Raw genomic sequence first — 25,825 nt, 5'->3', positions numbered from 1 at the left:
GAAAATCAGCAAAATACCTCCTCAGGTCCCCCCAACTAGCAGAGGCAAAACGCCAGCAGCACCTTCGCTTAGGGGGATCCTGAGGAGGGATTGGAGCGATAGGACAAGATAAAGATATGAGATTGTGATCGGAGCCCAACGGAAAAGAAAGGGTGACAGCATAAGCAGAAGGATTAGAGGTCAGGAAAAGGTCAAGAATGTTGGGCGTATCTCCAAGACGGTCAGGAATACGAATAGGGTGTTGCACCAATTGCTCTAGGTCATGGAGGATAGCAAAGTTGTAAGCTAGTTCACCAGGATGGTCAGTGAAGGGAGAGGAAAGCCAAAGCTGGTGGTGAACATTGAAGTCTCCAAGAATGGAGATCTCTGCGAAAGGGAAGAGGGTCAGAATGTGCTCCACTTTGGAAGTTAAGTAGTCAAAGAATTTCTTATAGTCAGAGGAGTTAGGTGAGAGGTATACAGCACAGATAAATTTAGTATGAGAGTGGCTCTGTAGTCGTAGCCAGATGGTGGAAAACTCGGAAGATTCAAGAGCGTTGGCACGAGAGCAGGTTAAGTCATTGCGCACATAAACGCAGCATCCAGCTTTGGATCGAAAATGAGGATAGAGAAAGTAGGAGGGAACAGAAAAGGGGCTACTGTCAGTTGCCTCAGACACCTGAGTTTCAGTGAGGAAAAGAAGATGAGGTTTAGAAGAGGAGAGGTGGTGTTCTACAGATTGAAACTTAGATCTTAGACGGCGAATGTTGCAGAAGTTAATGAAGAAAAAAGTTGAGGGGGGGTGTCAAGACACTTAGGGTCGTCGACAGAAAGGCAGTCCGACCTGGGGACATTTATGGTCCCCTCCCCAGATGGGGACTCCGAGGCTGGTGTAGGAGTCGCCATGATGATTTTAAAATTTTTGAGTGAAGGGTGTGTGTGTTATTAGGTGCTTGTAGTTTTGTGTGGAGGAAGAGAGTTGTCTTTAGAAGGCAGGCTGTGACTGCCCCCTTGCGTTGTGAGACAGAAAGGGAAACGTTCAGTGAGGTCACAGCTGGGTTTAATGATAAGTTCACAGCATCCCGTGAACAGTGCTGCACACCTCACTGGGAGTAATTATCGTTTCGGCAGGTGTCTACTGCCTCCTCCTACCATAAGTCTGCTTTTTATAATAATAGTATGGTTACTTTTTTTCCCACTTGGTCTACATATATTTTAGTTTCTTTTACTCTCTCCATAACGATAAAATTGTTACTATTTCTTTTTCTCCATAATAGGGCCTCCTCTCTTCGTTCATCTCATTGGCGACTTGTTCTCTTTCCTTTCCTCCTCCTCTAAATTTATGTTAGTTTCACTTCTTCTCCCCCTCTTCTTCGCCTCACCTCATCCTCCTCCTTATCATTATCATCTTTCCTCCTTCTCGCTTCTCTCCTTCCGGAGTCACCCAGTGTACCTGCTGGGCAGCTGGTCTGGCGCCAATTAAGACCTGACCTACCTGAGTTAGCATTTAAGGCAACAATATATTACTATTTTTTTTTTTTTAGTATAACAAGCCTAAAAAACCCGCCCAGCAGAGCCAAAGCACAACTCATTTTGTTGTTTGCTTTGGTCCCTCTGCCTCAGGCCACGTTTGGTGGGGTGGCAGTGCAACTTGGTATGTTTTTTCTCTGATAGCCCACTCTCTCCTTCCTGGCTGCAGACATGGTACAATACCTCTCTCTCTCTCTCTCTCTCTCTCTCTCTCTCTCTCTCTCTCTTAACTTGGGGGCAGAATAAAGGCAAACACTGCATTAAAGAAACAGTTTTCTTTATATTAAGTTTTAAAAAAGTATTACAGACACTAGAAAAAAAATAAATCAAATCAAATCACCACATAAAATTTAAAACACAAGACAATATGACCTCAGACTCATGAGAAAAATGCAACACTTGAACATTCACCTGGAAAACAATTTCTTAGCCTAAACTTAATACAAAAATACACCAGGAAAGACACCAATACATAGTTATCCAATGAATGCATAAAAAAATAAATAAAATAACAAAAATACATATGAAAATGCAAATACAGGATACAATTCATAAAAAACTGTCAAGGATAAGTGTTAATAATCTCTAAACCAGAGACAGATTGATTAAGTATTCACTCATTCACCAATAAACACACATACAATTTTGCAGTCAATAATAAAAACAAAAACTTAATCTACAAAAAAAAAAAAAAAAAAAAAAAAAAAAAAAAAAAAAAAGTTCTACAATTCTAATACTTGATTGTATGAAAGTGGAGACCTGCCCTTAAATAACAAAGCTATGATGCTGGAAAATAACTCACAATTCTACAAGGAGAAATAGAAAGGCATTTCACAACTGAAGTAATACTGAAAATGAAAACAAGACAAGCTGGAGAGTGAACACTGACAAAATTATGGGAAAAAATCTTAAAGAAACCCAGATAGATAAATAGATAGAGACAGGTAGACAGAGAGATACATAGACAAATAGAGGGATAAATAGATAGATAGACACAGTGCTAACCTAACCAATTTATAACTAGATAGACAGATAGATGAATAAACAAATAAACATAGATACAACTAAACAAAGATAAACAGATAGACTGAGCAAATCTTAAGGCAAAATATCTGGCAGTGATTTGCTTAATTTTTGGCATCCCCAGGTGTTGAGGGGAGGCAAGGACAGGTGAGCAGCCCCCTCGTTAACCTGAATGCACCGGGATTGTACTGGAATGATGATGATGGTGATAGTGATGTTGTCTTTTGAAGTGAAGATTGAAAGATTTCTTGAATGTCTTTTAATATATGTGTGTGTGTGTGTCTGTGTGTGTGTGTGTGTGTGTGTGTGTGTGTGTGTGTGTGTGTGTGTGTGTGTGTGTGTGTGTGTGTGTGTGTGTGTGTGTGTGTGTGTGTGTGTGTGTGTGTGTGTGTGTGTGTAAGAAAATATATTAATAATCTCTTTGTTAGGCACTTTTGAGTTTTAAGTGGTAAAGGGATGAATGTTTGTGATTCTCTCTCTCTCTAGTAGCACGTTAATGAAATCCTCACTTTTTATATCTCAACTTTGAAATAAAAAATACCTTTGTTTTCTTATATTTTGGCTCTATCTCACTATAAAACAGTATATAAACTAATCAATTACTTGTTTTCTCTCTTACCTCTCACTCTATCTCTTGGTGTTTCTCTCTTTCTCTCTGTTTCTTTTTCTATTTCACTATCTCAAACACAAACACAAACACTCTCTCTCTCTCTCTCTCTCTCTCTCTGTCACAAGTTCTCTTTTTCTGTGTCTTCTATCTCACACATCCAGTCTCCATGTTAATGATAATCTCTTTCTCTCTATGCCTTTTTCTATTTCACACTCAATCTCTCTTTCTCTCTCTCTTGTGACTTCTATCATACACACTCAATCTCTCTCTCTCTCTCTCTCTCTCTCTCTCTCTTGTGACTTCTATCATACACACTTTCTCTCTGTGTCTCCAACCACATCCTATTCCTCTCTCAGTATTTTTCCTATCATACCCTATCACTGTCTTTTCCATCATATACACATTCTATCTCCTGAACTATCATACCCTCCCCTTCTCTCTCTCTCTCTCTCTCTCTCTCTCTCTCTGTGTGTGTGTGTGTGTGTGTGTGTGTGTCAGGGGTTCAGGAATGGGTGAGTAAGGGCCTCAGCAGCAGTGATCCGAGTCTCTGGTGAGGGGTCTAAGAGTCTCGAGAGTAAGTGATATGCCTCGGGAGGATATGCTGTGGCTGGGGAAGATGAGGAGGAAGAGGAAGAGGAAGAGGAGGTGTAACTGGACATATCACCCTCAGCAGCACCTTCGGGATTAGCGCTCAATGGAGTAACAGTTTTGGCACCTTCAGAAATCTCGCTAGCAGGTACAGCAGCTGGTGAGGTCGTGGCAAGTGACTTCTGTGAGTGTGACCTCTTCTTCTGTGGCCTTGCAGAGTCGGAGGTCAGGGGTGCCAGGCAGACACACACTCCTCGCTGCCGACACCCTGGGCACTGCTCCCCTTGTGGTGACACCCCTCTGCTGCTGTGGAGGATCTGGCACACTTTTGTGAGGTCCAGCGGGTGGCGCTCCTCACTGCACTTAATCAGCTTCCCTGCAATGTGAGGTTTGTTGTCCATCTGTCTGTCTATATACTAAGCTGGCAATCACACACAGGCCAGCCCAGACAAAACACTATATACTTACATTATTCATACTCTTAATAATGCTAATAATAAAAGTACAGTAAAATCCCTCTCATCCGGCAGCTTCAAGCATCCGGCACATTTTTCCCCGAGCCTTAAAATCAATAAAAAATCAATGTGTACTCATAAAATCGATTAAAATTCCCGCGCAAGCCATACTTTGTTCCCTTGTTCTATCTATCTATAAACAAGGCTAGCAATTAAATACAGTAGCAAACATACAAACACATTGTTCACGCTCTTAGTCAGCCCCTGGTGGAAAAGTATAGCCATAGCAGTAGTGACAGTAGTAGCAGTAGCAGTCAATAAGTCTATCTATATACTGGTACATATAACTGACTAATTTCCTCTCATTATCTCACACTGTCTGCATGTCTGTCTGTCTGAGGAAGAAACAGCAAGGACCAATAAAAAACAAAGAACATCTGAACTAAACAGCACAGCTACCACAGAGGATTCAGCCACTCACCCATCTTGGCAGCAGCTCTCCTCACCGCAGCTGTGCCTAGGAGAGTCGTAATCTCTGCCAGATTGGAGAGGTCGTCAGCAGCGCGGAAGAACGGGTAACGGCCACTCAGCAGACTCAGCAGCACCACTCCTACTGACCACATGTCCACTCCTGAGAAGGGATGGAGTTTTTGTTATTCTTACTGAGTTTTTTTGTAGAGGGATGCTGGTCTCAGACAGCAAAAACTATGTAAAAATGCCCACTGAGATGGTAGTTGCTGTAGAGAAATGAGAGACTGTGTGTGTGTGTGTGTATTAGTCTTGTCTTTCTCCTGCCTGGTTAAACTCCCATGATAGAAACTCACAAGACCACCTTGATACACTACACCTCCCATCACACTCCACTACCCCACTGACCTGTGTCCTGGTTGGGGTGCCTCAGCAGAACCTCTGGCGCCCTGAATCCGGGAGTGCCGGCTCTGGGTGCCACCTGGTTGCTCCTTGACAGACACACACTGCACACCTTGGCACTCCCGTAGCAGTGGCAGGAAACAGGTCTCAGCACGTTTCCTGAGCTGCTATGTACCTGGGGAGTAAATTACTGGTCTTGGGATTGGAGGAGATGCAGGATAGGGAGCAGTCTCATTATAAAGAGACAGGGGGTGGACCAGTGTGTGCTGTGTGACCTAGGTGTGGGTGTATGTGGTCAGCTATGTAGTATGGTGGTCCACAAGACTGTCCCTTCCCACCAGGGGCCTTAGCTAAGTTAACCTAACTTAAATGGAAGGCAATAATGAACAGCGATGCACAAAAATAAAGCAAACATATCAGGCTTTATCTTTAATATGTGGTCTGTCTCTATTTCTCTCTGTCTGTGTCCCTCTCTCCCTCTGCCTCACCTCTATCAACACTCGCCCACTCTTGGCAGCCTTGGTCCCCTGTACGTCTGGGGTGGAGAGGCCGGACACCTTGGGTGTGGCGGGGGTGGTAGTGGGAGTGTGGCCAGCTGCTGCACCACTGGTCTCTGCCTTCCCTGTATTGGTGAGAAGGAAAGACTGACAAACGCAGAAGGGAAGGACAAGAAATGAATCATCAACTAAGGCGAGAGGAAACAGGAAATAAATATGAGGAAGTATGAGAGATGAATTGACACAAGAGGAAATAGGAAATAAAGAAGAAAGTATAGAAATAGAGGAGGAGAAAAAAGGAAGAGAAAGATGTAACAAGACCCATAATGCAGGATGGAGAGCCAAAAAAAAAAAAAAAAAAAAAAAAAAAAGGAAGAGGAGGAGGAGGAGGAGGAGGAGGAGGACGAGGAGAAATAGGACGACAAAGATGCAATAAGAGGTAATGAAACACAACAGATTGAGACCATAAAAAAGGAAAAATAAGTAAGATAGCAAAGGGAGAAGAAGAGAAGGACAAAGAGTAGGAGGAGGAGGAGGAGGAGGAAGAGGAGGAGGAGGAGGAGGAGGAGGATAAGAAGCCACAATACTAACGCTGTAGGGCTGAAGCATCGTGGAGGTGCTTGGCCAGGCCTTCCAGAGGTGTGGCAGCGCGGCGACTCAGGGAGGACGCCAGCTTCCTCGGCGACCTCCGCAGCCCGTTGCTGACATCAAGTCGCAGCTGCAGGGCCCCAGTCAGGCTCCTCTGGGTGGCTGGTGATGGATACAGCAAGTGAATGATGCCAGTAATGCATATTTCTCTGAGGCAATGATTTCTGATAGGCTACAGCAGTGCAAAAGAACAATAGTTACATAAATGATAACTAAGAATAGGAGACAAATTTTCCTGAGTCAATATGGGAAAAAAATAAAATGAATCCGTCTTTGAAGGAATGCAACAAGTGTTAATTAGGACAATATGAAACACAAACAACACAATCACTGCCTCACCTCCCACAGCCACCACTGAGTCTGGTCTGCGGCACGCCTCCACTGTGGGGCAGCTCTTGTGTTTGCTGGGGGAATCCTGGGTGGTAGAACAGCACAGAGGGAGAGAGAGAGAGAGAGAGAGAGAGAGAGAGAGAGAGAGAGAGAGAGAGAGAGAGAGAGAGAGAGAGAGAGAGAGAGAGAGAGAGAGAGAGAGAGAGAGAGTATATGTCATTACAAGCACTTAATATATCTTGACCTGTCTTGAACCTTATCCTATGTCAAATGAAGAACCAACAAACAAACTGACCAAGAAAATGCACTGCTATACAGTCAGTCTATTTTCTGAGGGAGAAGATTTGAATGAACAACTGAATAACAAAAAAATGCAAACTAAACTCACACAACCTATTTAGAATGATGAAGAACAAAGAACAAAGGAAGAACACACTGCCCATAACACTGTCTATCCCAAACAGTAAAGAACAAAGACTGACAGAGAAAAGAACCACACTGCCAGTTTATTCCCATTTATAAGGGTCACAGTGTCTCACCTCCGGGTCATGCACTGCAGCCTTCTTAGGGGTCACCGGGAAGTCTCTGGTGGGCGTCTCAAAGTTTTCCTTCCTTGGCGACGTGTGGGAGACGCACTTCTTCCTGGGAGACCGACGGAGAGCCTGTGTGTGGGAGACAGTGGGAGGAGAGTGGAGGGAGAGACAGTGGGAGGACATAAAGGGTGATATATTATTACTGATACCTAACCTAATCTGTCACTGAACCTTACCTTATCCCCCACACCCCCAAGCCTCCCCCTGTACCACACCAAGAGACTGTACCATACCCAGGTACTCTGCAGGGTACTTACGGTGTTAAGCCGACTGGTGGTGCTGGAGAGAATACCGGCAACCTTGGGGGAGGGGAAGGCGGCCACACATTGTCTCTTGTCCTGCTGCTCCTCCCTCCCCTCACCCCCCTCGTCCTGCTGGTACAAGACATGCTGGTTAGATTGGCTGGGATATTTGAGTCTATGTGTCATTTTGGCTTGTGTGGTTGGTGCTGTTTCACACACACACGCACACACATACACACATAGGTAAGTAAACAGTCTTTCTCTTTCCCTCTCTCTCACATACATGCAAGTGGATAAATAAACAGTCTCTCTCTCTCTCTCTCTCTCCCTCACACACATACACACACAACAAACATCAAAGAATCCTCAAAAAATATAAAGAAATTAATAAATCACTTGATAGACACACACACACACACACACATATAACCAGATAAACTCTCTCTCTCTCTGTATCACATTACCGCAGAGTACACAGTAAGCTTCCTCTTCACAGTCTTGGAGGAGGAGGTGGTGAGGGGCGTGTCCAGTATGGTGGGGGAGGTCTTCAAGCTGCCACCCTGACCCACACTCTGACTCACAGCCCCGCCACTCCTCACCCCCTGGGGCATCTCCTGGGCTAAACCAAAGTCCACTAGTGAATACCTGTGTGTGGTGAGGCATGGGTGAGTGGTGAATCTGGACAATGAAATGATAGATGAAAGAGATGTGCTATTTGAGAACCAGAGAAAAGGAGAAAGAAATGACAGAAAACACAAAAATATGGACAGATAAAAGAGAAATAATAAGGAACAAGAATAAAGGAGAATGAGGAAGATCTGAGAGAAGCAAGTGATAAAAGAAATAACAGATGACAGGAGAAAGAGAGACAAAGACATGAAAGAATATTTACGAATACAGTGAACCAAAACAAGCTTGTAATGGGTGACTGTAGAAGACACAGGCGACAAAACACACTGAAAAAAAAAAAAAAACTTGAGAATAAGAAATAATAGAAGAAATAGTAGTAGTAATAGTAGTAGTAGGTGTGGAAGGAGAAATACCTGTCCCACAAGGCTACAGCAGGACAAGTGATACATCCTGCCCAGTCACTCTAGCACCAGCCAGTACTGACCCTTGTGACTGCCTCTACCAGGGCAGTGGCTAGCGAGGTGCACAACAGACACTCAACATGCTACTGAAACTCCCTTGAAAAATACACCACTTATGAACAATGTGAGAGAACTTGATGAAGCCGTGAGGAGTCCTAGCATGAAACTGGACCTACAAATGAGGAAATAAATTACAGTAGAAAAAGCAAACAATCAAATCACCACAAACCATTGAAAGAGATCCCATTTTGAACCATCAGAGAGAGAAATTGAACCCTAATGTGCCCTCCCTCACAAATTCACCCCTCACCTGTGATCTTAATACCTGCACCAGCTTATCAACCACCCAACACGTCCATACCACCTCAGCACTGCTCTACCATCCTGCCGAGTCCCTCCCAACTGTGCTGTGAGTGTGTGTGTGATGCTTTGTCAGACCCACCTTCTATGTGATTACCAGCATGGTGTAGATAGAAAAAGCATTACTGTACCTGCGGTGACGTCTGTTATAGAGGAAGTTGGCAGGTTTGACGTCCCTGTGAATGACCCTGAAGCTGTGCACTCGCCTCAGGGCACACAGCAGATTAATCAGGTACTCCCGCAGCTCCTGGGTGCCCATCGAACCCACGTACTCCTGCACACACACACACATACACACACACACACACACACACAGAGGGAGAGAGGGGAAGAAAGGGTGGGTTATATGTGTGCATCAAGAAGACTGGGTTATATAAACACAGAGGCTGGTTTAACCTTGTGACCTTGGAGATGTACATGCAAAATAAAGAATTAACTGTTTTACTGGAAAAAAAGATATTCCAGTCTGCTGCAAAGTACAAAATTAGTGATGATACAAGAAATAATTGCTGTACTTTTATTAGAAGCTGAAAGGTTATGTCAGTGTAGGAGGACACACACACACACACACACACACACACACACACACACACACACACACACACACACACACGCTTTCTTTTCTCTCTATTCTGCTCTTTCCACAAACTAATATTCCCGTCAATTTTTTGCCTTCTGTATTTTCATCTCTCTCTCTCTCTCTCTCTCTCTCACACACACACACACGCATACACACACACACACACACACACACACACACACACACACACACAGACACACATACTCACTGAGAAGGGGTTATGAGGGAAGTGAGGCATGACCAGCACCACATGGTTCATTTGACGGAAGCACATTGTGATGCCCATAACGTTGTCTTGGCCTCTGTTGACAAGACAAAGCAGTGCTGGGTTGGTCGGACTTTGATTCTCTTGTGTGTAAAGTGAAAAAGAGCCTTTGTGAGTGTTAAGACAAGGAAGCAAGGCAACATTAGACCACCACAGCCACTATTCTTTCCTTCCTGCCTCACCTGAATATCTTAACATAATGAAACAACCCTAACTTAACCTAACCCAAACACCATACGCACTCTTACACTTCCTTCCTCACTTAACTAACTAACTTAACTAAACCCAAACACCATACGCACTCTTACACTTCCTTCCTCACTTAACTAACTAACTTAACTTAACCCAAACACCATACGCACTCTTACACTTCCTTCCTCACTTAACTAACTAACTTAACTTAACCCAAACACCATACGCACTCTTACACTTCCTTCCTCACTTAACTAACTAACTTAACTTAACCCAAACACCATACGCACTCTTACACTTCCTTCCTCACTTAACTAACTTAACTTAACCCAAACACCATATGCACTCTTACACTTCCTTCCTCACTTAACTAACTTAACTTAACCCAAACACCATATGCACTCTTACACTTCCTTCCTCACTTAACTAACTTAACTTAACCTAAACACCAAATGCAAATCCTCCTACACTCCCTTTTTCATCCAATCATCTTAAAAACAGCAACCCCGTAACCTTCTTTCCTCCCTCACCTGAGCATCTTAACAAAACAGAGCCATAGTAACCTAACCTAACCTCACACAACTTAAGACGAACAAACCGACATCACATTAAAATCTTAACACAATAGAATCACCCTAAAAAAATAAAATAAAATGTCTCAACTTTTTTTTTATCTCCCTTACTTGAGCATCTTAACAAAACAGAATCCTACTAACCTAACCTAACCTAACCTCACACAACTTAAGACGAACAAACCGACATCACCTTAAAATCTTAACACAACAGAATCACCCTAAAAAAAAATAAAAAATAAAATGTCTTAGCTTTTTTTTATCTCCCTTACTTGAGCATCTTAACAAAACAGAATCCTACTAACCTAACCTAACCTAACCTCACACAACTTAAGACGAACAAACCGACATCACCTTAAAATCTTAACACAACAGAATCACCCTAAAAAAAAAATAAAAAATAAAATGTCTTAGCTTTTTTTTATCTCCCTTACTTGAGCATCTTAACAAAACAGAATCCTACTAACCTAACCTAACCTAACCAAACCTCACACAACTTAAGACGAACAAACCGACATCACATTAAAATCTTAACACAATAGAATCACCCTAAAAAAATAAAATAAAATGTCTTAACTTTTTTTTATCTCCCTTACTTGAGCATCTTAACAAAATAGAATCCTACTAACCTAACCTAACCTAACCAACCCTCACACAACTTAAGACGAACAAACCGACATCACATAAAAATCTTAACACAACAGAATCACCCTAAAAAAAAAATAAAATGTCTTAACTTTTTTTTATCTCCCTTACTTGAGCATCTTAACAAAACAGAATCCTACTAACCTAACCTAACCTCACACAACTTAAGATGAAAAAACCGACATCACATTAAAATCTTAACACAATAGAATCACCCTAAAAAAAAATAAATACAATATCTTAACTTTTTTTTATCTCCCTCACTTGAGCATCTTAACAAAACAGAATCCTACTAACCTAACCTAACCTAACCAACCCTCACCCAACTTAAGACGAACAAACCGACATCACATTAAAATCTTAACACAACAGAATCACCCTAAAAAAAATATAAAATGTCAACTTTTTTTTATCTCCCTTACTTGAGCATCTTAACAAAACAGAATCCTACTAACCTAACCTAACCTAACCTCACCCAACTTAAGACGAACAAACCGACACAACATAAAGACCTCAATACAAAAAAACCTAACCTAGCACCTTAAACAACCAGTCTAGTGTCCATTCCTCACCCAATCATCTTGAGGCACCGAAGCTCCATGCAGACACGCATCGGATGTGACGTGGGGATGATGTGCTTGATGGCAAAGTGTCTCCGGCCATTGATTGTGGTGGTGTGCTTGATCCGAGCCAAGAACACAGAGCTGAAGGTCCCGTGGCCAATGCAGTGACTCACATTGAAGAGAGAGTCAAGCTGGGGCACGGCAACCAGGAGTCTTGCTATTGTGTCCTCATCTGTTGACTCTGCTTGAGGAGTGAGTGGTTAGAATATGTGGTATGGGGTGGTGGTGGTGGTGGTGGTGTGGTTTGGGTATCTGTGAGTATGTGGTAGTGTTGTGTGTGCATGTGTGGGTCTGGTTAGGTTATACAAGTGTGTTGGTAGGTTAGGTAATGTTTGGGTGTGTGTGTGAGGCATGTACCTGTCCTGGAGGAGGGAGGCACGGGGCTGACGCTGACACTGGAGGGGTGGTTGAGGCAGAGGGGCGGCTCCATTGCGGCACTCATCACAATACCTCATTCTACTTACAAGAGATGAGTGAGATGAGTTATAATGCCAAGGAGGAGGAGGAGGAGGAGGAGGAGGAGGAGGAGGAGGAGGAGGAGGAGGAGGAGGAGGAGGAGGAGGAGGGAGATTAGACGACCATATAAGACCAAAGACGCCCTGGGAGACAAGAATCCATATTAAATTACCAACAAGACCAAAAAAGCCTGGAGACCGTGTACTGATGAGGGCGTGACACGAACAGGCCAGATATGGTTACATTAGGTTAGGTCAGATTAGGTTAGGGACCACTGGGAAGGCTAAAGAAGGCTATATATGGAGACAAAACAATAACAGTAGTGGGAGAAAGAGGATGATAAAATAGTGAAGGAAGAGGAGGGAAACAAAAATGGAGAAAAAAAGAGGAAAGTAAGAGCTTAAATGTAGATATAGGTGAGAAAGTGGCGATGGAAAAGTGGAAACGGCGAAAAATGTTGATGAAAGGGAGGAAAAACGACTTCAAAGGAACGGTCATATTAGAAATCCACTCTTATTTTTTCCATATTTCAGAGCAATTATGGCCATTATTTCACTACAGACACCTTATCTTACCTGTAAACTCCATGTGGCACTCGTAATAACACTAATAGATTTGTACTACTACTAATACAAATAACAACTCCTGCTTTGTTTACGTTTCTCTTCCTCAGTCCAGCGTTGCCAGATTGTTTTGGCCATATTATCGTACTACACAGGTTGAAATTATTGTACTTCTGGTAAAATTATCGTACATATGTAAATATTCCAAATATTATGCAAAACTGCCACTTTCCAAATACAGCAGTTAATACATACATATATATATATATATATATATATATATATATATATATATATATATATATATATATATAGAGAGAGAGAGAGAGAGAGAGAGAGAGAGAGAGAGAGAGAGAGAGAGAGAGAGAGAGAGAGAGAGAGAGAGAGAGAGAGAGAGAGAGAGAGAGAGAGAGAGAGAGAGAGAGAGGTGTGTGTGTGTGTGTGTGTGTAATGAAAAAAAAAACAATGCCCTTAATGAAGGAGTTTTGGCTAGTTGGAGAACAGACTTGGCATGGTTCCGGCCAGAAATATAAAGTGCATGAGATTCTGGTGATGGAAGGAACATGCATGTTTGGAAGACTTTCGACCCTATGATTTCCAAGGAGTGGGCGGCGGCCATCTTGAAAATTGAAGTACTAGAGAAAACAAAATATTTTAACGCAAACTAAAGAGAAATTGAATTGATCTTGCTATTAATAATTTATGATAGTTTTGCGAGTGTTAACATTTACTGTTATATGAATCGACTATAATTATTTATTGGCGATATATATATATATATATATATATTATATATATATATATATATATATATATATATATATATATATATATATATATATATATATATATATATATATATATATATATATATATATATATATATATATATATATATTATGCTGTCACCCTTTCTTTTCCGTTGGGCTCCGATCTCAATCTCATATCTTTATCTTGTCCTATCACTCCAATCCTTCCTCAGGATCCCCCTAAGCGAAGGTGCCTCTGGCGTTTTGCCTCTGCTAGTTGGGGGGACCTGAGGAGGTATTTTGCTGATTTTTTGGGGGGAATGACTACTGCTTCCGTGTCAAGGAGCAGTCTTTGTGTGCTGAGCGCATAACAGAGGTGATAGTGTCTGGCATGGAGGTGTACATTCCTCACTCTTTTTATCCTCCTAAACATTCTACACCTTGGTTCAACGCCAGTCAAGTTAGTGGAGACTGGGACAATTGTTTAAACACACAACCGCCAAATTTGAAATGAACCCTGCGGTGTTTACATTGACAATTCTTCATCTATTGTATGACCTTGTGTGAAGTCATTGAAAAAGCTTGTGTGTTATTACCAAATGATTAATTGTCATGGAAGAAATCAGGTAGACTCTTTAAATTAATCTATACAGCTTGGGTCTACCACAGATTAACGTACGCTCTGCACCACATTATCGTACGCTCTGCACCACATTACCGTACGCTCTGCACCACATTATCGTACGCTCTGCACCATGTAACGCTACCCCCCCCTCTCCCGGTTCCCCCCTCCTCCCTCCTCCTCACCGGTCCGATCAGAGCTCTAATGAGACGAGGCAAAGATCTTCACGGTGAAGAAGAAAAAAAAAAAAAAAAAAAAAAAAAGAGGAAGAGAGAAGAGGTGAAGCACGCACACACAACAGAAAAAAAGAAAACATTTTTGATTGGTAATGGTTCTCGCCTTCATCGTCATGGCCAGAGGGTAGGGAGAGGTTAATTATCACACAGTATCTACAGTGGGGCTTTATTATGAGGAACGAAAAATATAAAAATAGCAAAAATAATTAAATGAATAATACTGATGGGATTCTTTGGGTTGACTGACCCACTATGACACTTTATCGAGTGGTATATCTAGAAAAAAAAAAGGCACTTGAAATTCTGGTATGGCATATACACTTATACTCCGTTACTTAACACTACGAATACACAAGAAAATAATTACTTTTATAACTCCTCAAGAGTACCATTGATTCTGGGCACCGTTATATCCCTAAATAGCGTCACAGCCTTCATCCATCACTTCTCTACGGCAATAATATTGCTCACAACACATTCACAGTAGACTATATTTGACTAAAGAAACATTACATGGCTAACACTTTCCCAAGACTCTGTGGCCTGTCTCCACGTGGGACCAACACCGGCTATTTTATCTGTTGCCAGAGGGAAGGGAGACGCCATTCTGTCAACACGTACAGTCACTATATCTTCACTAGAGGCATGAATAATAAACATGAATACAGTAATATTCACTTCTAAATAAAAGAAAAATCAAATATTTCAGAGCTACGAGATCCACCTGTTGCCAGAGGGAAGGGAGACGCCATTCTGTGCTCTCTCCCTCAACACCCACAGGCCTCTGAAGTTATTGGAACCTTAGCTAGTTCTCTCTCTCTCTTCTTTCACAAATAATTTTACTGAACCGTGAGTTTAAATAAAAATGCAGGAATAATTGGCTAGCAAGGTGAGCATATAGGCTGGACATTAGTTGAAGTTAATAATTGAATTCTAAATTACTAACATATTTTATAAGCTAGGGAATGACACCTTATGAGTTACTGGTAGGCTGACGCAACATGATGTAATCCTATAATTCGTATTACCACTGATTAGAGAAAACCACAGTTGAAATAAGTAAAGACTATTTATAATAAATGTTTCAAGACTTTTAAATCACTCCCACGAATACACGCCTTATAAATATACTTTTTCATATAATCACTAAACCTTTAATTACCGCTATTATCCTCCTCTTCACCGCAAGCTACAAAAGAAAACAATTATTGGGGAGACTCAAAGAAACACAGAAATAATAAAAAGGAGCGTTACAACCACATTATCGTACGCTCTCCACCACATTAACGTACGCTCTGCACTACATTATCGTACGCTCTGCACCACGCTATGTATATTATCACCGCATTTCATTTATCATTCTTTTTTCTTTTCGTTCATAATTTGTTCTGTATTATATATTATTATGTATTTATGTATTTATTTATTCGTCTCCATTATCTTCATTTTTTCTTATAATTTATGTATTATAATTTAATCTCTCTCTCTCTCTCTCTCTCTCTCTCTCTCTCTCTCTCTCTCTCTCTCTCTCTCTCTCTCTCTCTCAACCTTAATTCAACTGCCAGGAAGCACAATTTCGGTAAATTTTCTGAACTATTAAAATTGAGAAGGAAGCAGCAATAATTCGGAATCTCTTGAAATCCATGACTCTCAATTGACGTCCTGATGTTTCGGTAGACTTGACAGTACATGCAGGATAGTGAATTGTTATTAGTTATTCATATAATGACATGAATATAATTAGTTAAATATTAGCCAAAAGTGCCATACCATCAGGAGACAAAGACAAAACTATATCATTACATATTTACGTTAAAGGAAATAAACTATCAGCGAAAATCAACCCTTTACTGTTTATTTTATGACAGAGGGCGGGACCTGCGACTCTCAACACCAATCAACACCTGACACACTGCGACAATTTCCACACTAAAAAATAAAACGATCTCCCTTTTTTTTGTCAATAGCACTAACCACTCCCGAACACAAAAGATGAACGGAAAAATTAACCCCCCTTTAAAAACAATAAAAATAATGATAATAGTAAATAAATTAATAAACAAAATAATTAATTATGAAAAACTGCCCTAAATTATCTGTTCCTTTACATGCACTCCCACACCACGAGACCCAGACAGCACCACCACGTACTGCTACACCCATCCAGGGACTGAGGCACCTTGCACACATCACGTCTATCTCTCTACACCCCAAAACACATCCAAAACACCCCAAAACGCATGCACACCCACTTAAACACCCAGAAACAGTCTTATCCACCCACAGCACACCCCTAGCCACCCAAAACACACCCAAACTCCTTTAAAATACCCAAAAAAAACACGTAAAACACCTCAAAACACACCCAAACTCATCCAAAACTGACCAAAACACCCCAAAAACACACCCAAACACACCCAAAACTGACCAAAACACCCCAAAACACACCCAAACACACCCAAAACTGACCAAAACACCCCAAGACACCCAAAACACCCCAAAACACACCCAAAACTGACCAAAACACCCCAAAACACACCCAAACACACCCAAAACTGACCAAAACACCCCAAAACACACCCAAACATTCCAAAACACACCCAAACACACCCAAAACTGACCAAAACATCCCAAAACACACCCAAAACACCCCAAAACACACCCAAAACACCCCAAAACACACCAAAACACCCCAAAACACCCGGAAACACCCCAAAACACACCCAAACACACTCAAACCTGACCCAAACACATGAAGAATGCCACAAATGAATATAAATATTTAAATATATACACATGACACAGGCTGGGAAGGGAGTATTGAGGTGTAGGGGAAAGGAAGGGTGCAACAAGAAGCAGGGAGAGACAGGGTGTAATAAGATGAGACAAACAGCCGGACAGGGAAATTAGACAGGGTTTATTGAGGTGAAGGAGAAACAGGGGTAGTTTAATGAGATGCAAGGGTGATACAGGGTGTATTAAGCTATAGGGGCAGACAGGAAGGGTGTACTAAGGTGTATGAAGACAGGAAGGGTGTATTGAAGTGTGGGACAGACAGACAGACAGACAGAGAGACAGACAGACAGAGAGGGAGAGATTAAAAGAGAAAATTTGAGATAGACAAAGGATATGAGAGAGAGAGAGAGAGAGAGAGAGAGAGAGAGAGAGAGAGAGAGAGAGAGAGAGAGAGAGAGAGAGAGAGAGAGAGAGAGAGAGAGTACTAGTCATCTCAATCATTCAATAAATTCCTAATATATGTATAGATTTGTGTATACTAGTCTTACCTAATGTTTGTATAGATTTCCGAGCATATACCAGCATCTCTTATGAGTTTATGTGTTTATATCAGACTTAGCAAAGATTTGGATGTGTCTCTCTATATATATACTAGTGTTTGTATACAAGTTTGTGTGTATACCAGACTTATTAAGTGTTTATGTGTGTTTCTAAGAGTATACAAGCCTTAGCAAGTGTTTATATATGTCTCTAAGTGTATACCAGTGTTTGTGTGTGTATACCAGCATTATATAGTGTTTGTAATGGTTTAAGTGTACACTAGTCCTTTTTAATTGTTACCTTCTCACTATCCCAGCCCTCCAGATACACCTGAGGCATACAGCGTCACCCCAGTACAGCCCCAGGTTGGTCTGGCTAGCCCCAATGAGGATGAAAGCAGGAACCATCATTATCACCTGCTGTGGTTGATGATGGTGGCTCAAACACACACACACACACACACACACACACGTCAGACAGCAATTCCTGGAACAAGAGGGGACAGAACAGCATGCCAGCCACAGCAACAGTGTGTGAACAGCCGCGGCCACCAACCAGCCAATACTTCCCTAGCAGAAGAACGCGGCCCTCACAGTCGACCCAGTGGTGAAGTCTGTGCCCAATATTACTTATCAAGACTCTCTCTCTCTCTCTCTCTCTCTCTCTCTCTCTCTCTCTCTCTCTCTCTCTCTCTCTCTCTCTCTCTCATCCACCATTAGCCAGTCTCCCTCCCTCTCTCACCATTGGTCAGTGGCCTGTACAGCAGACACCCAGTCATCATGGCGGAGGGATTTTCTCCAAGTACTGTACCTCCACCACTTCCTGCAGGCTCCTCCCACTTTCTTCCAGTCACTCCATAAGCTTGATGATCAGCAGCTGTCCTTCTATACCACAAGCTTCACTCTGGGCAGCTCTCTAGAGGCCTCCGAACCTGTGTGTGTAAGGTTAGGTTAGGTTAAGTTAGGTTAAGTTAGGTTAAGTTAGGTTAGGCTAGGTTACGTTAGGTTAAGTTGGTTAGGTTAGGCCTGTGGATGGTGTGTGGAGGAGGACAGGACAAGGAGACCAGTGAGAAGGCTGTGGAAGGCCTGTGGATGCTGTGTGGAGGAGGACAGGACAAGCAGACCAGTGGGAAGGATGTGGAAGGCCTGTGGATTTCAAGGTAATGCAACACCTCACACCAACACCAGAACAATGCCTCACCTATCCACCTGCAGCCACATCACAGTCTCCCCCTTGTAGGTGATGGCAGGAGTGGTGGTGCTTGTGGTGGTGGTGTGAGGAGGCAAGGCACCCATGGCTGGAAAAGAAGGGGTGAGTGCATTGAGGCTGCAGGACGGGGTGTACAGCTGTGTGGGAGGTGAGAGGGTGGGAGAGAGGGAGTGGGCATGTGGGAGAGAGTAAGTGTGTTCTATGGCAAATTATATATAGAATTTCAAGGGTGTTTTTGTGTATGATAGGGAAAATATTCATACACACATACACACATACATTTTCATCTCCCAAGCACCTCTCCTCTCCTCCTCTTCCCTCTTCCCCTGTCTCGTGCAATAGCTAAACACACACACACACACACAAGCACATTGATAGAGGGATAGAGATTAGCCCAGCATGATTTAAACAACTAATATAACTATCAAAAACACACACACACACACACACACACACTTCTCCACAAATCTGAAAGGCAGTGTGGTTTCCAAGCCCTCAAAGTGAATGAGTGTGCTGAGGGAATAATATTGCACCACTGCCTGCATGAACTTGTCACTAAAGCTGTCATGCGCCTCACACACCTCCTGTCACCGCTCATGCTGGCTGTCAACGCAGAACGCACCCTCCACCACTCATTGTTTGGGGCAACGGTTCTGTGGGAATGGAAGATAATTAGATTTTCTCTCATATCAAGTTGAATTGGTTTAGCTCTCTCTCTCTCTCTCTCTCTCTCTCTCTCTCTCTCTCTCTCTCTCTCTCTCTCTCTCTCTCTCTCTCTCTCACAATTGATTTCAAAGGCCACAAAGATGATTAGCAGAGGTTTTTGTGAGTGTTTCTCCTGACAGTAATGTAGGAATGTTGTTAATTTGTCGCTAAAACAATAAAAACATCCTTAAAAACCTGTGCTACTTTGAATAGAGCCTTTTAAAAGTGTGTTTCTCCCATCAGTCGAGAAATGTAGTTATTTATTTACATTTTATATATAACACACACACACACACACACACACACACACACACAGGTGGTCTGGCAAGAAAGTGCTATGAGAAATATACAAACGCATAGCAAGGCAAGGCACACAGCTTTCACACTCACCTCACACTCACAACACTCTTTCAACACCTTAACCTTTGTTGGGGAAGAGAAACACTACTGTCTTAACCTTACAAATACACCTATAAGCTTATCTCTTACATGTACCAAGACAAGGCACACAACTTTAACTGTTACTCTCACCCACAACAATCTTTCAATGCGTTAACCCTTGTTGGGGAAAAGAACCACTAAAATATTATCTCCTACTAATATATTTAAACACTCACTCAGCACACAACACGTCAGCCCTTGATGGAGAAGAGAAGAAGAACTCCTACCCAATCTTACAATACCACTAATTAAAATCTTATCTCTACTTCATTTACCCATCCATACACCAACCTTGTAACTCCACACAAGACAAGACACCACAGTCATCCACATCTATCTATGCCACACTGACTCCTGAAGTTGGTGGAGCACAGGGTGGAGCGAAGGGCATCAGCTCCACACTCTGGGATGCCTGTGGGAGAGTTCATACGAGACCAGTGAGTACTTCTTCAGCATTCAGGCTCCCCTCCACCCTCTCGCACAGTACCTGAGGGCATGAGGGGGGGGGTGAGAGGGTAAGAGGGTGTGAGGGAGGAGGGAAGAGATGAAATGTGGTGAAAAACAGAGAACACAGATGAAAAGGAAAATTGAAGTAGAGAAGAGGGAAAGGAAGAAAAGAGAAAAGATGAAAAGACAAAGAAGGAGAAAAGAGAGAAAACAGAATTATAAACACAATTTTTGACATCACATCTAAAAATCTCTCTCTCTCTCTCTCTCTCTCTCTCTCTCTCTCTCTCTCTCTCTCTCTCTCTCTCTCTTTAGTGCTCCTTAAAAAGTTCTCTCTCCCTCTTCAGCTCCTTCAAAAATTCTCTCTCTCTCTCTTTAGCTCCTTCAAAAATTCTCTCTCTCTCTTTAGTGCTCCTTCAAAAATTCTCTCTCTCTCTTTAGTGCTCCTTCAAAAATTCTCTCTCTCTCTTTAGCTCCTTCAAAAATTCTCTCTCTCTCTCTCTCTCTCTCTCTCTCTCTCTCTCTCTCTCTCTCTCTCTCTCTCTCTCTCTCTCTCTCTCTTTACAGCATTCCTTCAAAAAATACACTTGGTAAGAGGCTTTAACAAATATTCATGTATCACCTGCTGTCCAGATACTGCTCACCACACCCAATCAACACCAGTACAGAACACAGTCCAGCACCAGCAAGTCACACACCTCCAGGGACGCCCCCACTGATGACATCCAGGGGGTCTATCACACTGCCCCAGGACTTGGACGTCTTGTGGCCGCCACCATCACCCAGGAGGCCATGCAGCAGCACAGTCTGGGGAGGGAGGGTCATATAACACAGGTGATATAACACAGGCAATACTGGTAACAATTAATATCAAGTTACATAAGAGGAAGGAAAGGTAATAAGCAGGTAGTCAATTCTTTCAATCTATCACCATCTATAAACATTAATAGCCTTCAGAAATCTGCATCTTTTTATCAAACAATTAGTAATGCTAGAGTTTACAGTATTAACAGATATTTTAGTTATATACCAATGAATATATGGACTAATTACACGCCTACAATTAGTTACCGGAGTTTGTGATAATACATAAGACAAAGGAACAAAAACAAGATTAATAACAGAGAACAGAACCAGGAGACCAAGACCCAGATGGCCTCACCTCAAAGGAAAGCCTCCTCATCAAGTTGAGTCCCGGCATGACCATCTGAGCCACCCAGAAGAGGATGCCGTGACCCGTCTTCAAGGTCGTTGCGTAGAAGCGAGCAAGGTCAGGCATGGTCTCTCCTCTCCCCTGACCCGGCCAGCCCAGCGAGGCAAAGGGAAGCAGGCCAGAGGAGAAACAGGTGTCCAGATCTTCCTCCTGCTGGGTGGACATGGAGGTCAAGGGTGTGCCTGGGGAGGAGCACAGGGTGAAGACGGAAAGTTGCGATTATTAACGTAGCCGTCAGGATTTTTATTCATCTATTGCTACATGAAGTTTATTTTTTTAATGAGGGTTTGCACACACACACACACACACACACACACACACACACACACACACACACACACACACACACACACACACACACACACACACTTTCTCTTTATCATCCTCTTCCTTCTCTTCTTTTCTTCTTCTATCTCCTCCTCCTCCTTCTCCTTATATTCAGGTCAAGTCAGGTCATCCAATTAGAATAAAATCAGACAGACAGACAGACAGAAACACACACACACACACACACACACACACACACACACACACACACACACACTCACTTGAATGATATAAAATAATGCAGTTTTTCCTCACAGAAATATAGGAGGGTACCCAGAGTAGGTTTATAAAGGTAATACAGACAAGGACTGCATCTCAACTGTACAGAAAAACTACAATTTGGTACAGCTTTGCCCCAAGGTAATACTGATAATAGGAACACACTAGGAGATACAACACAAAGAAAGTATATCAACTGAAGGAAAAACAATAAAAAAGTCAAATTTCTGCCATATATCAGACCATCCAAACTAACACTAGGTAAACACACACACACACACACACCTTCCTTCTCCACAGCCTTCCGTCTTGCATCCTCCTCCGAGCAGCCGCCACCCACACCTCCTCGCCATCTGCTGCAGTAATGTGGTACACTGGCATTCTGCGGCCCCACCAGAGCTGCTGGGAGACACACCAGTCTGTGATGTTGTCCAGCCAGCTATGCCAAGCCCTCCTGTGCAGCTGTGGCACCAAGTTGAGATGGCCGCTCTGCACAGCCTCGGACGCCTCCTGTGCCAACTCCTTGCACCGAACGAACCTGTGTAGACATGAAAGTAAGCAAGCAAGTGTTTGTGGATAATTATAATACTCAATATGCCAGTATCATCTCCAGCATCACCATCTGCTCACCACTGGGGCCTCAGCACGGGCTCAATGACATCCTGCGTCCTGCTGCAGCGAGGCACCATCATGGGGTGGGCGTGGCACCCTCTGTACAGCCCCAGTGCCGACAGGGCCGACGGCACTGCCCCCCAGCCTCAAACCTCAGCAAACCCTGTGGGGGGAGTGAAGCCCTGTTATGCTTAATAGTGAGGACAGTAGTGATGATGCAGTTAACAGTTTAAGACTTAATGAATGGTATTACTGGATCTCATAAACCACCACAGCTCAGTCTTTGTGGTGGTAAACAGTGCAGACAACAGTAGTGCTACAGTTCATCATTAGCAAGACTTAGGTCAGTCTTTGTGGTGGTAAACAGTGCAGACAACAGTACTGCTACAGTTCATCATTAGCAAGACTTGACAAATACTATCACAGCTCAAGAACCACAATGAATATTATACACCTTTCACATATCTAAGGCCTATACTCTGAAACATCTCAGTACCACTATTTCAAAAGGACTCTAGATGAAGCTACACAGGTTTTTAAGAATGTTTTTTAAAGTTCTAGTGACAGATTAACATTTGTATATTATTAAGAGGAGAAACACTCTTGAGAACCTGGCTAAGTATCTCTGTGGCCTTGAAAAAATACTCCTGATGAAATAATACGGGTTTTCAAGAATGTTTTAATGGTTCTAGTGATAGATTAACAACATTTCTACATTATTAATCTTGAGAACCCAGCTAGGTATCTCTGTGGCCTTTGCAAATAGTCTTGGAGAAACTGAAGTCCCTCCTCTATTACCTAATTAAGTCAGTACACCTGTTTAGTTACCCCTTCACCACCTACCTGAGTCTGCCAGTCTGTAAGGGAAGTCCCACATCTTTCCGAAGCTGACCGGTTTGCTGTACCCTGGGACTGCCAGCTCCGTGGGTCCTGTCAGGTGCAGGTGGTCCACTTCAATGTCCAAGATGGCCGACTGAAGGCTGCAGCACCAGTTGACGAGAGCCTCCTTGCGGTACACCAGCCCAGCATCGTACAGACGGACAAATGCTTCCGTCACTGCGAGGAAAAGTGTTTTGGTGAAATTTCTTGTTTGTGTGCGCGCGTGTGTGTGTGTGTGTCAGAGGTTATGAGGACAGGTATGCTTACAGATGTACAGACAGACACACAGGCCATTCTCTCGCTGTATCCATGGTAAACACAGCTGTCCCAGTCAAGTGAAGCCCCCAGATGCCGCAGCTGGTCGAATATAATTGTTCCTTCCTCCTCTTCTTCCACACTTCATCAATAAACCTGCAAAAAAAGGAAAATTTGTCTTTTAAATATGTAAGTTAGTTGTACACAGTCTATTGCCCAAGAAAACAGAAAACTGGGTAACTATTTTGACTGCATAGAAAAATTACACACACACACACACACACACACACACACACAGTTTTGTATATTCATGTCTCTCTATCATTCTAGTTTTCTCAAGGCAACACTCACTCTTCTGTCTGTCAAGGTCGTGTCTGGTGTTCCCCTGGGCGTCCCACAGGTGCCTCTCCACCACCACCTGTGTTGCTGACCCTGTGTGGTCTGCCCCTGGGATGAACACTGCCTCACCACCCTGCATCTGTGCCTGCATCAGAGAGAGAGAGAGAGAGAGAGAGAGAGAGAGAGAGAGAGAGAGAGAGAGAGAGAGAGAGAGAGAGAGAGAGAGAGACATTTGAAACATTTATTTATAGCCAAGTCATTTTACATACTGGTATATATGAGTATATGAAATCTTTACAATTAAACCAAGCTAGCCTATATAAAGTAGAACTTTTCAGGCAAAAGAGAGAGAGAGAGAGAGAGAGAGAGAGAGAGAGAGAGAGAGAGAGAGAGAGAGAGAGAGAGAGAGAGAGAGAGAGAGAGAGAGAGAGAGAGAGAGAGAGAGAGAGAGAGAGAGAGAGAGAGAGAGAGAGAGAGAGACTTAACCTAACCTAACTGAATTAATATAAACCTAACCTGATGGAAACAAATAAATGAAAATGAAAAGCAGCAGCCGGCCTCACCTTTCTTGACAGGCGCCTTTTTTTATGTTCATACACATTTCCCTGGTGGCACACGCTGCTAGCCGCCCCCTGGCCACGCCCCTCGCCACCTCACGCATGTACAGATCCATTGCCGCTCTAAAAAGCAACAAATTCACCCGTATATCAAGTCTGACTCTGCGTTTGTTTACATTTCTCTGGGTCTCGCTCTGGGCTCAGGCCTGCAGGATGGGAGAATGATAGAAAACGAGAGATTTTCAGGCAAGACTAGTATAAGTTGAGGCTCTATTATAAAATACCGTGATACAATATTACTATTACTACTACTACTACTAATAATAATAATAATAATAATAACAATAATAGTAATAATAATAATAGTAATAATAATAATGAAAAACACACAATGCACATGATCGCAAGACCACTCCTGCACACACACACATACACACTGAACATTACTTGAGCACTTACTTGGTCATCGTTTGAGTTTTGTAGATCGTGATTGAGGGTGATGCAACCACCCTCAATTATTCTCACTGTGTTCTCCAAATACTGGTTGCAAGATGTAGCAGTGACTGATGAGGATCTAAAACTATAATTATGTCATACGATAAGAAAACAAATTTAGGACACACACACACTATCAGTCAAATAGCCTTTGAATCAGGAGTGCTTATACCTCATGTCTTAATATCGCTCTTTTTCCTAACAGTATACTGAGGTCGACAAACTGAAAGGCTTTGGAATAGTCAACAAAGACTGATTTCACTAATTGATTGCTTGGTATGTCAGTCAGTTTGAATCATCTTTTTGCCTGGTATATTCTGGACTCTAATTATTAATGCATCTGCTAGTCCATCACCACATTGTATTCAGCCACTTCGAAGCTTGCCTTAACTAAAAACATCACTCCTTTCTTATTTGATCTTTTTCATAAGTTGTATCTATTTTGTTCAATGTTCTCTACTTGTAACTCATCACAGTTTTATTTCTGTAAGGTGAATTATATCCAGACTCATCAGGATAAACATTTGGCTTA

General features: G+C 42.5%; 2 protein-coding genes across 11 annotated transcripts; both read right to left on the bottom strand.

Annotated features, from left to right (window-relative positions):
- Positions 1 to 2,819: 2,819 nt before the first annotated feature.
- LOC135093651 (cell division cycle 7-related protein kinase-like) lies at positions 2,820 to 18,896 on the bottom strand. Of its 7 annotated transcripts, none has more exons than XM_063993112.1 (15): positions 18,796 to 18,896; positions 18,337 to 18,526; positions 12,051 to 12,149; positions 11,643 to 11,874; positions 9,605 to 9,698; positions 8,948 to 9,090; positions 7,830 to 8,010; positions 7,381 to 7,497; positions 7,070 to 7,192; positions 6,540 to 6,615; positions 6,144 to 6,302; positions 5,544 to 5,677; positions 5,062 to 5,230; positions 4,667 to 4,816; positions 2,820 to 4,106 (listed from the first exon to the last, which is right to left on the bottom strand). In XM_063993112.1, the coding sequence occupies exons 3-15, from the start codon at positions 12,133 to 12,135 to the stop codon at positions 3,637 to 3,639; spliced, it is 2,133 nt and encodes a 710-aa protein (XP_063849182.1). In that variant the 5' UTR covers positions 12,136 to 12,149; positions 18,337 to 18,526; positions 18,796 to 18,896; the 3' UTR covers positions 2,820 to 3,636. The 7 variants fall into 7 exon arrangements, with proteins under 7 accessions (XP_063849182.1, XP_063849183.1, XP_063849184.1 ...); XM_063993113.1 differs by having other exon boundaries at positions 18,406 to 18,526; XM_063993114.1 differs by lacking the exons at positions 18,337 to 18,526; positions 18,796 to 18,896 and adding an exon at positions 12,725 to 12,919 and having other exon boundaries at positions 12,051 to 12,152.
- Positions 18,897 to 19,385: 489 nt separating this feature from the next.
- On the bottom strand, positions 19,386 to 25,231 carry LOC135093652 (valine--tRNA ligase-like). 4 transcript variants are annotated; one of them, XM_063993119.1, is made up of 10 exons: positions 24,805 to 25,231; positions 24,254 to 24,386; positions 23,915 to 24,058; positions 23,612 to 23,824; positions 22,787 to 22,931; positions 22,442 to 22,694; positions 21,560 to 21,763; positions 21,096 to 21,204; positions 20,303 to 20,437; positions 19,386 to 19,457 (listed from the first exon to the last, which is right to left on the bottom strand). In XM_063993119.1, the coding sequence occupies exons 5-9, from the start codon at positions 22,846 to 22,848 to the stop codon at positions 20,400 to 20,402; spliced, it is 666 nt and encodes a 221-aa protein (XP_063849189.1). In that variant the 5' UTR covers positions 22,849 to 22,931; positions 23,612 to 23,824; positions 23,915 to 24,058; positions 24,254 to 24,386; positions 24,805 to 25,231; the 3' UTR covers positions 19,386 to 19,457; positions 20,303 to 20,399. The 4 variants fall into 4 exon arrangements, with proteins under 4 accessions (XP_063849189.1, XP_063849188.1, XP_063849190.1 ...); XM_063993118.1 differs by having other exon boundaries at positions 19,430 to 19,457; positions 20,242 to 20,437; XM_063993120.1 differs by having other exon boundaries at positions 19,430 to 19,457; positions 20,242 to 20,437; positions 21,020 to 21,204; positions 24,805 to 25,230.
- Between the last annotated feature and the right edge of the window lie 594 nt (positions 25,232 to 25,825).

The sequence above is a fragment of the Scylla paramamosain genome, chromosome 43, assembly GCF_035594125.1.
Source record: "Scylla paramamosain isolate STU-SP2022 chromosome 43, ASM3559412v1, whole genome shotgun sequence".
NCBI classification, from domain to species: Eukaryota; Metazoa; Arthropoda; class Malacostraca; order Decapoda; family Portunidae; genus Scylla; species Scylla paramamosain.
Note: the sequence above shows the minus strand (reverse complement) of the source record. Positions and strands in the feature narration are given on the sequence as shown.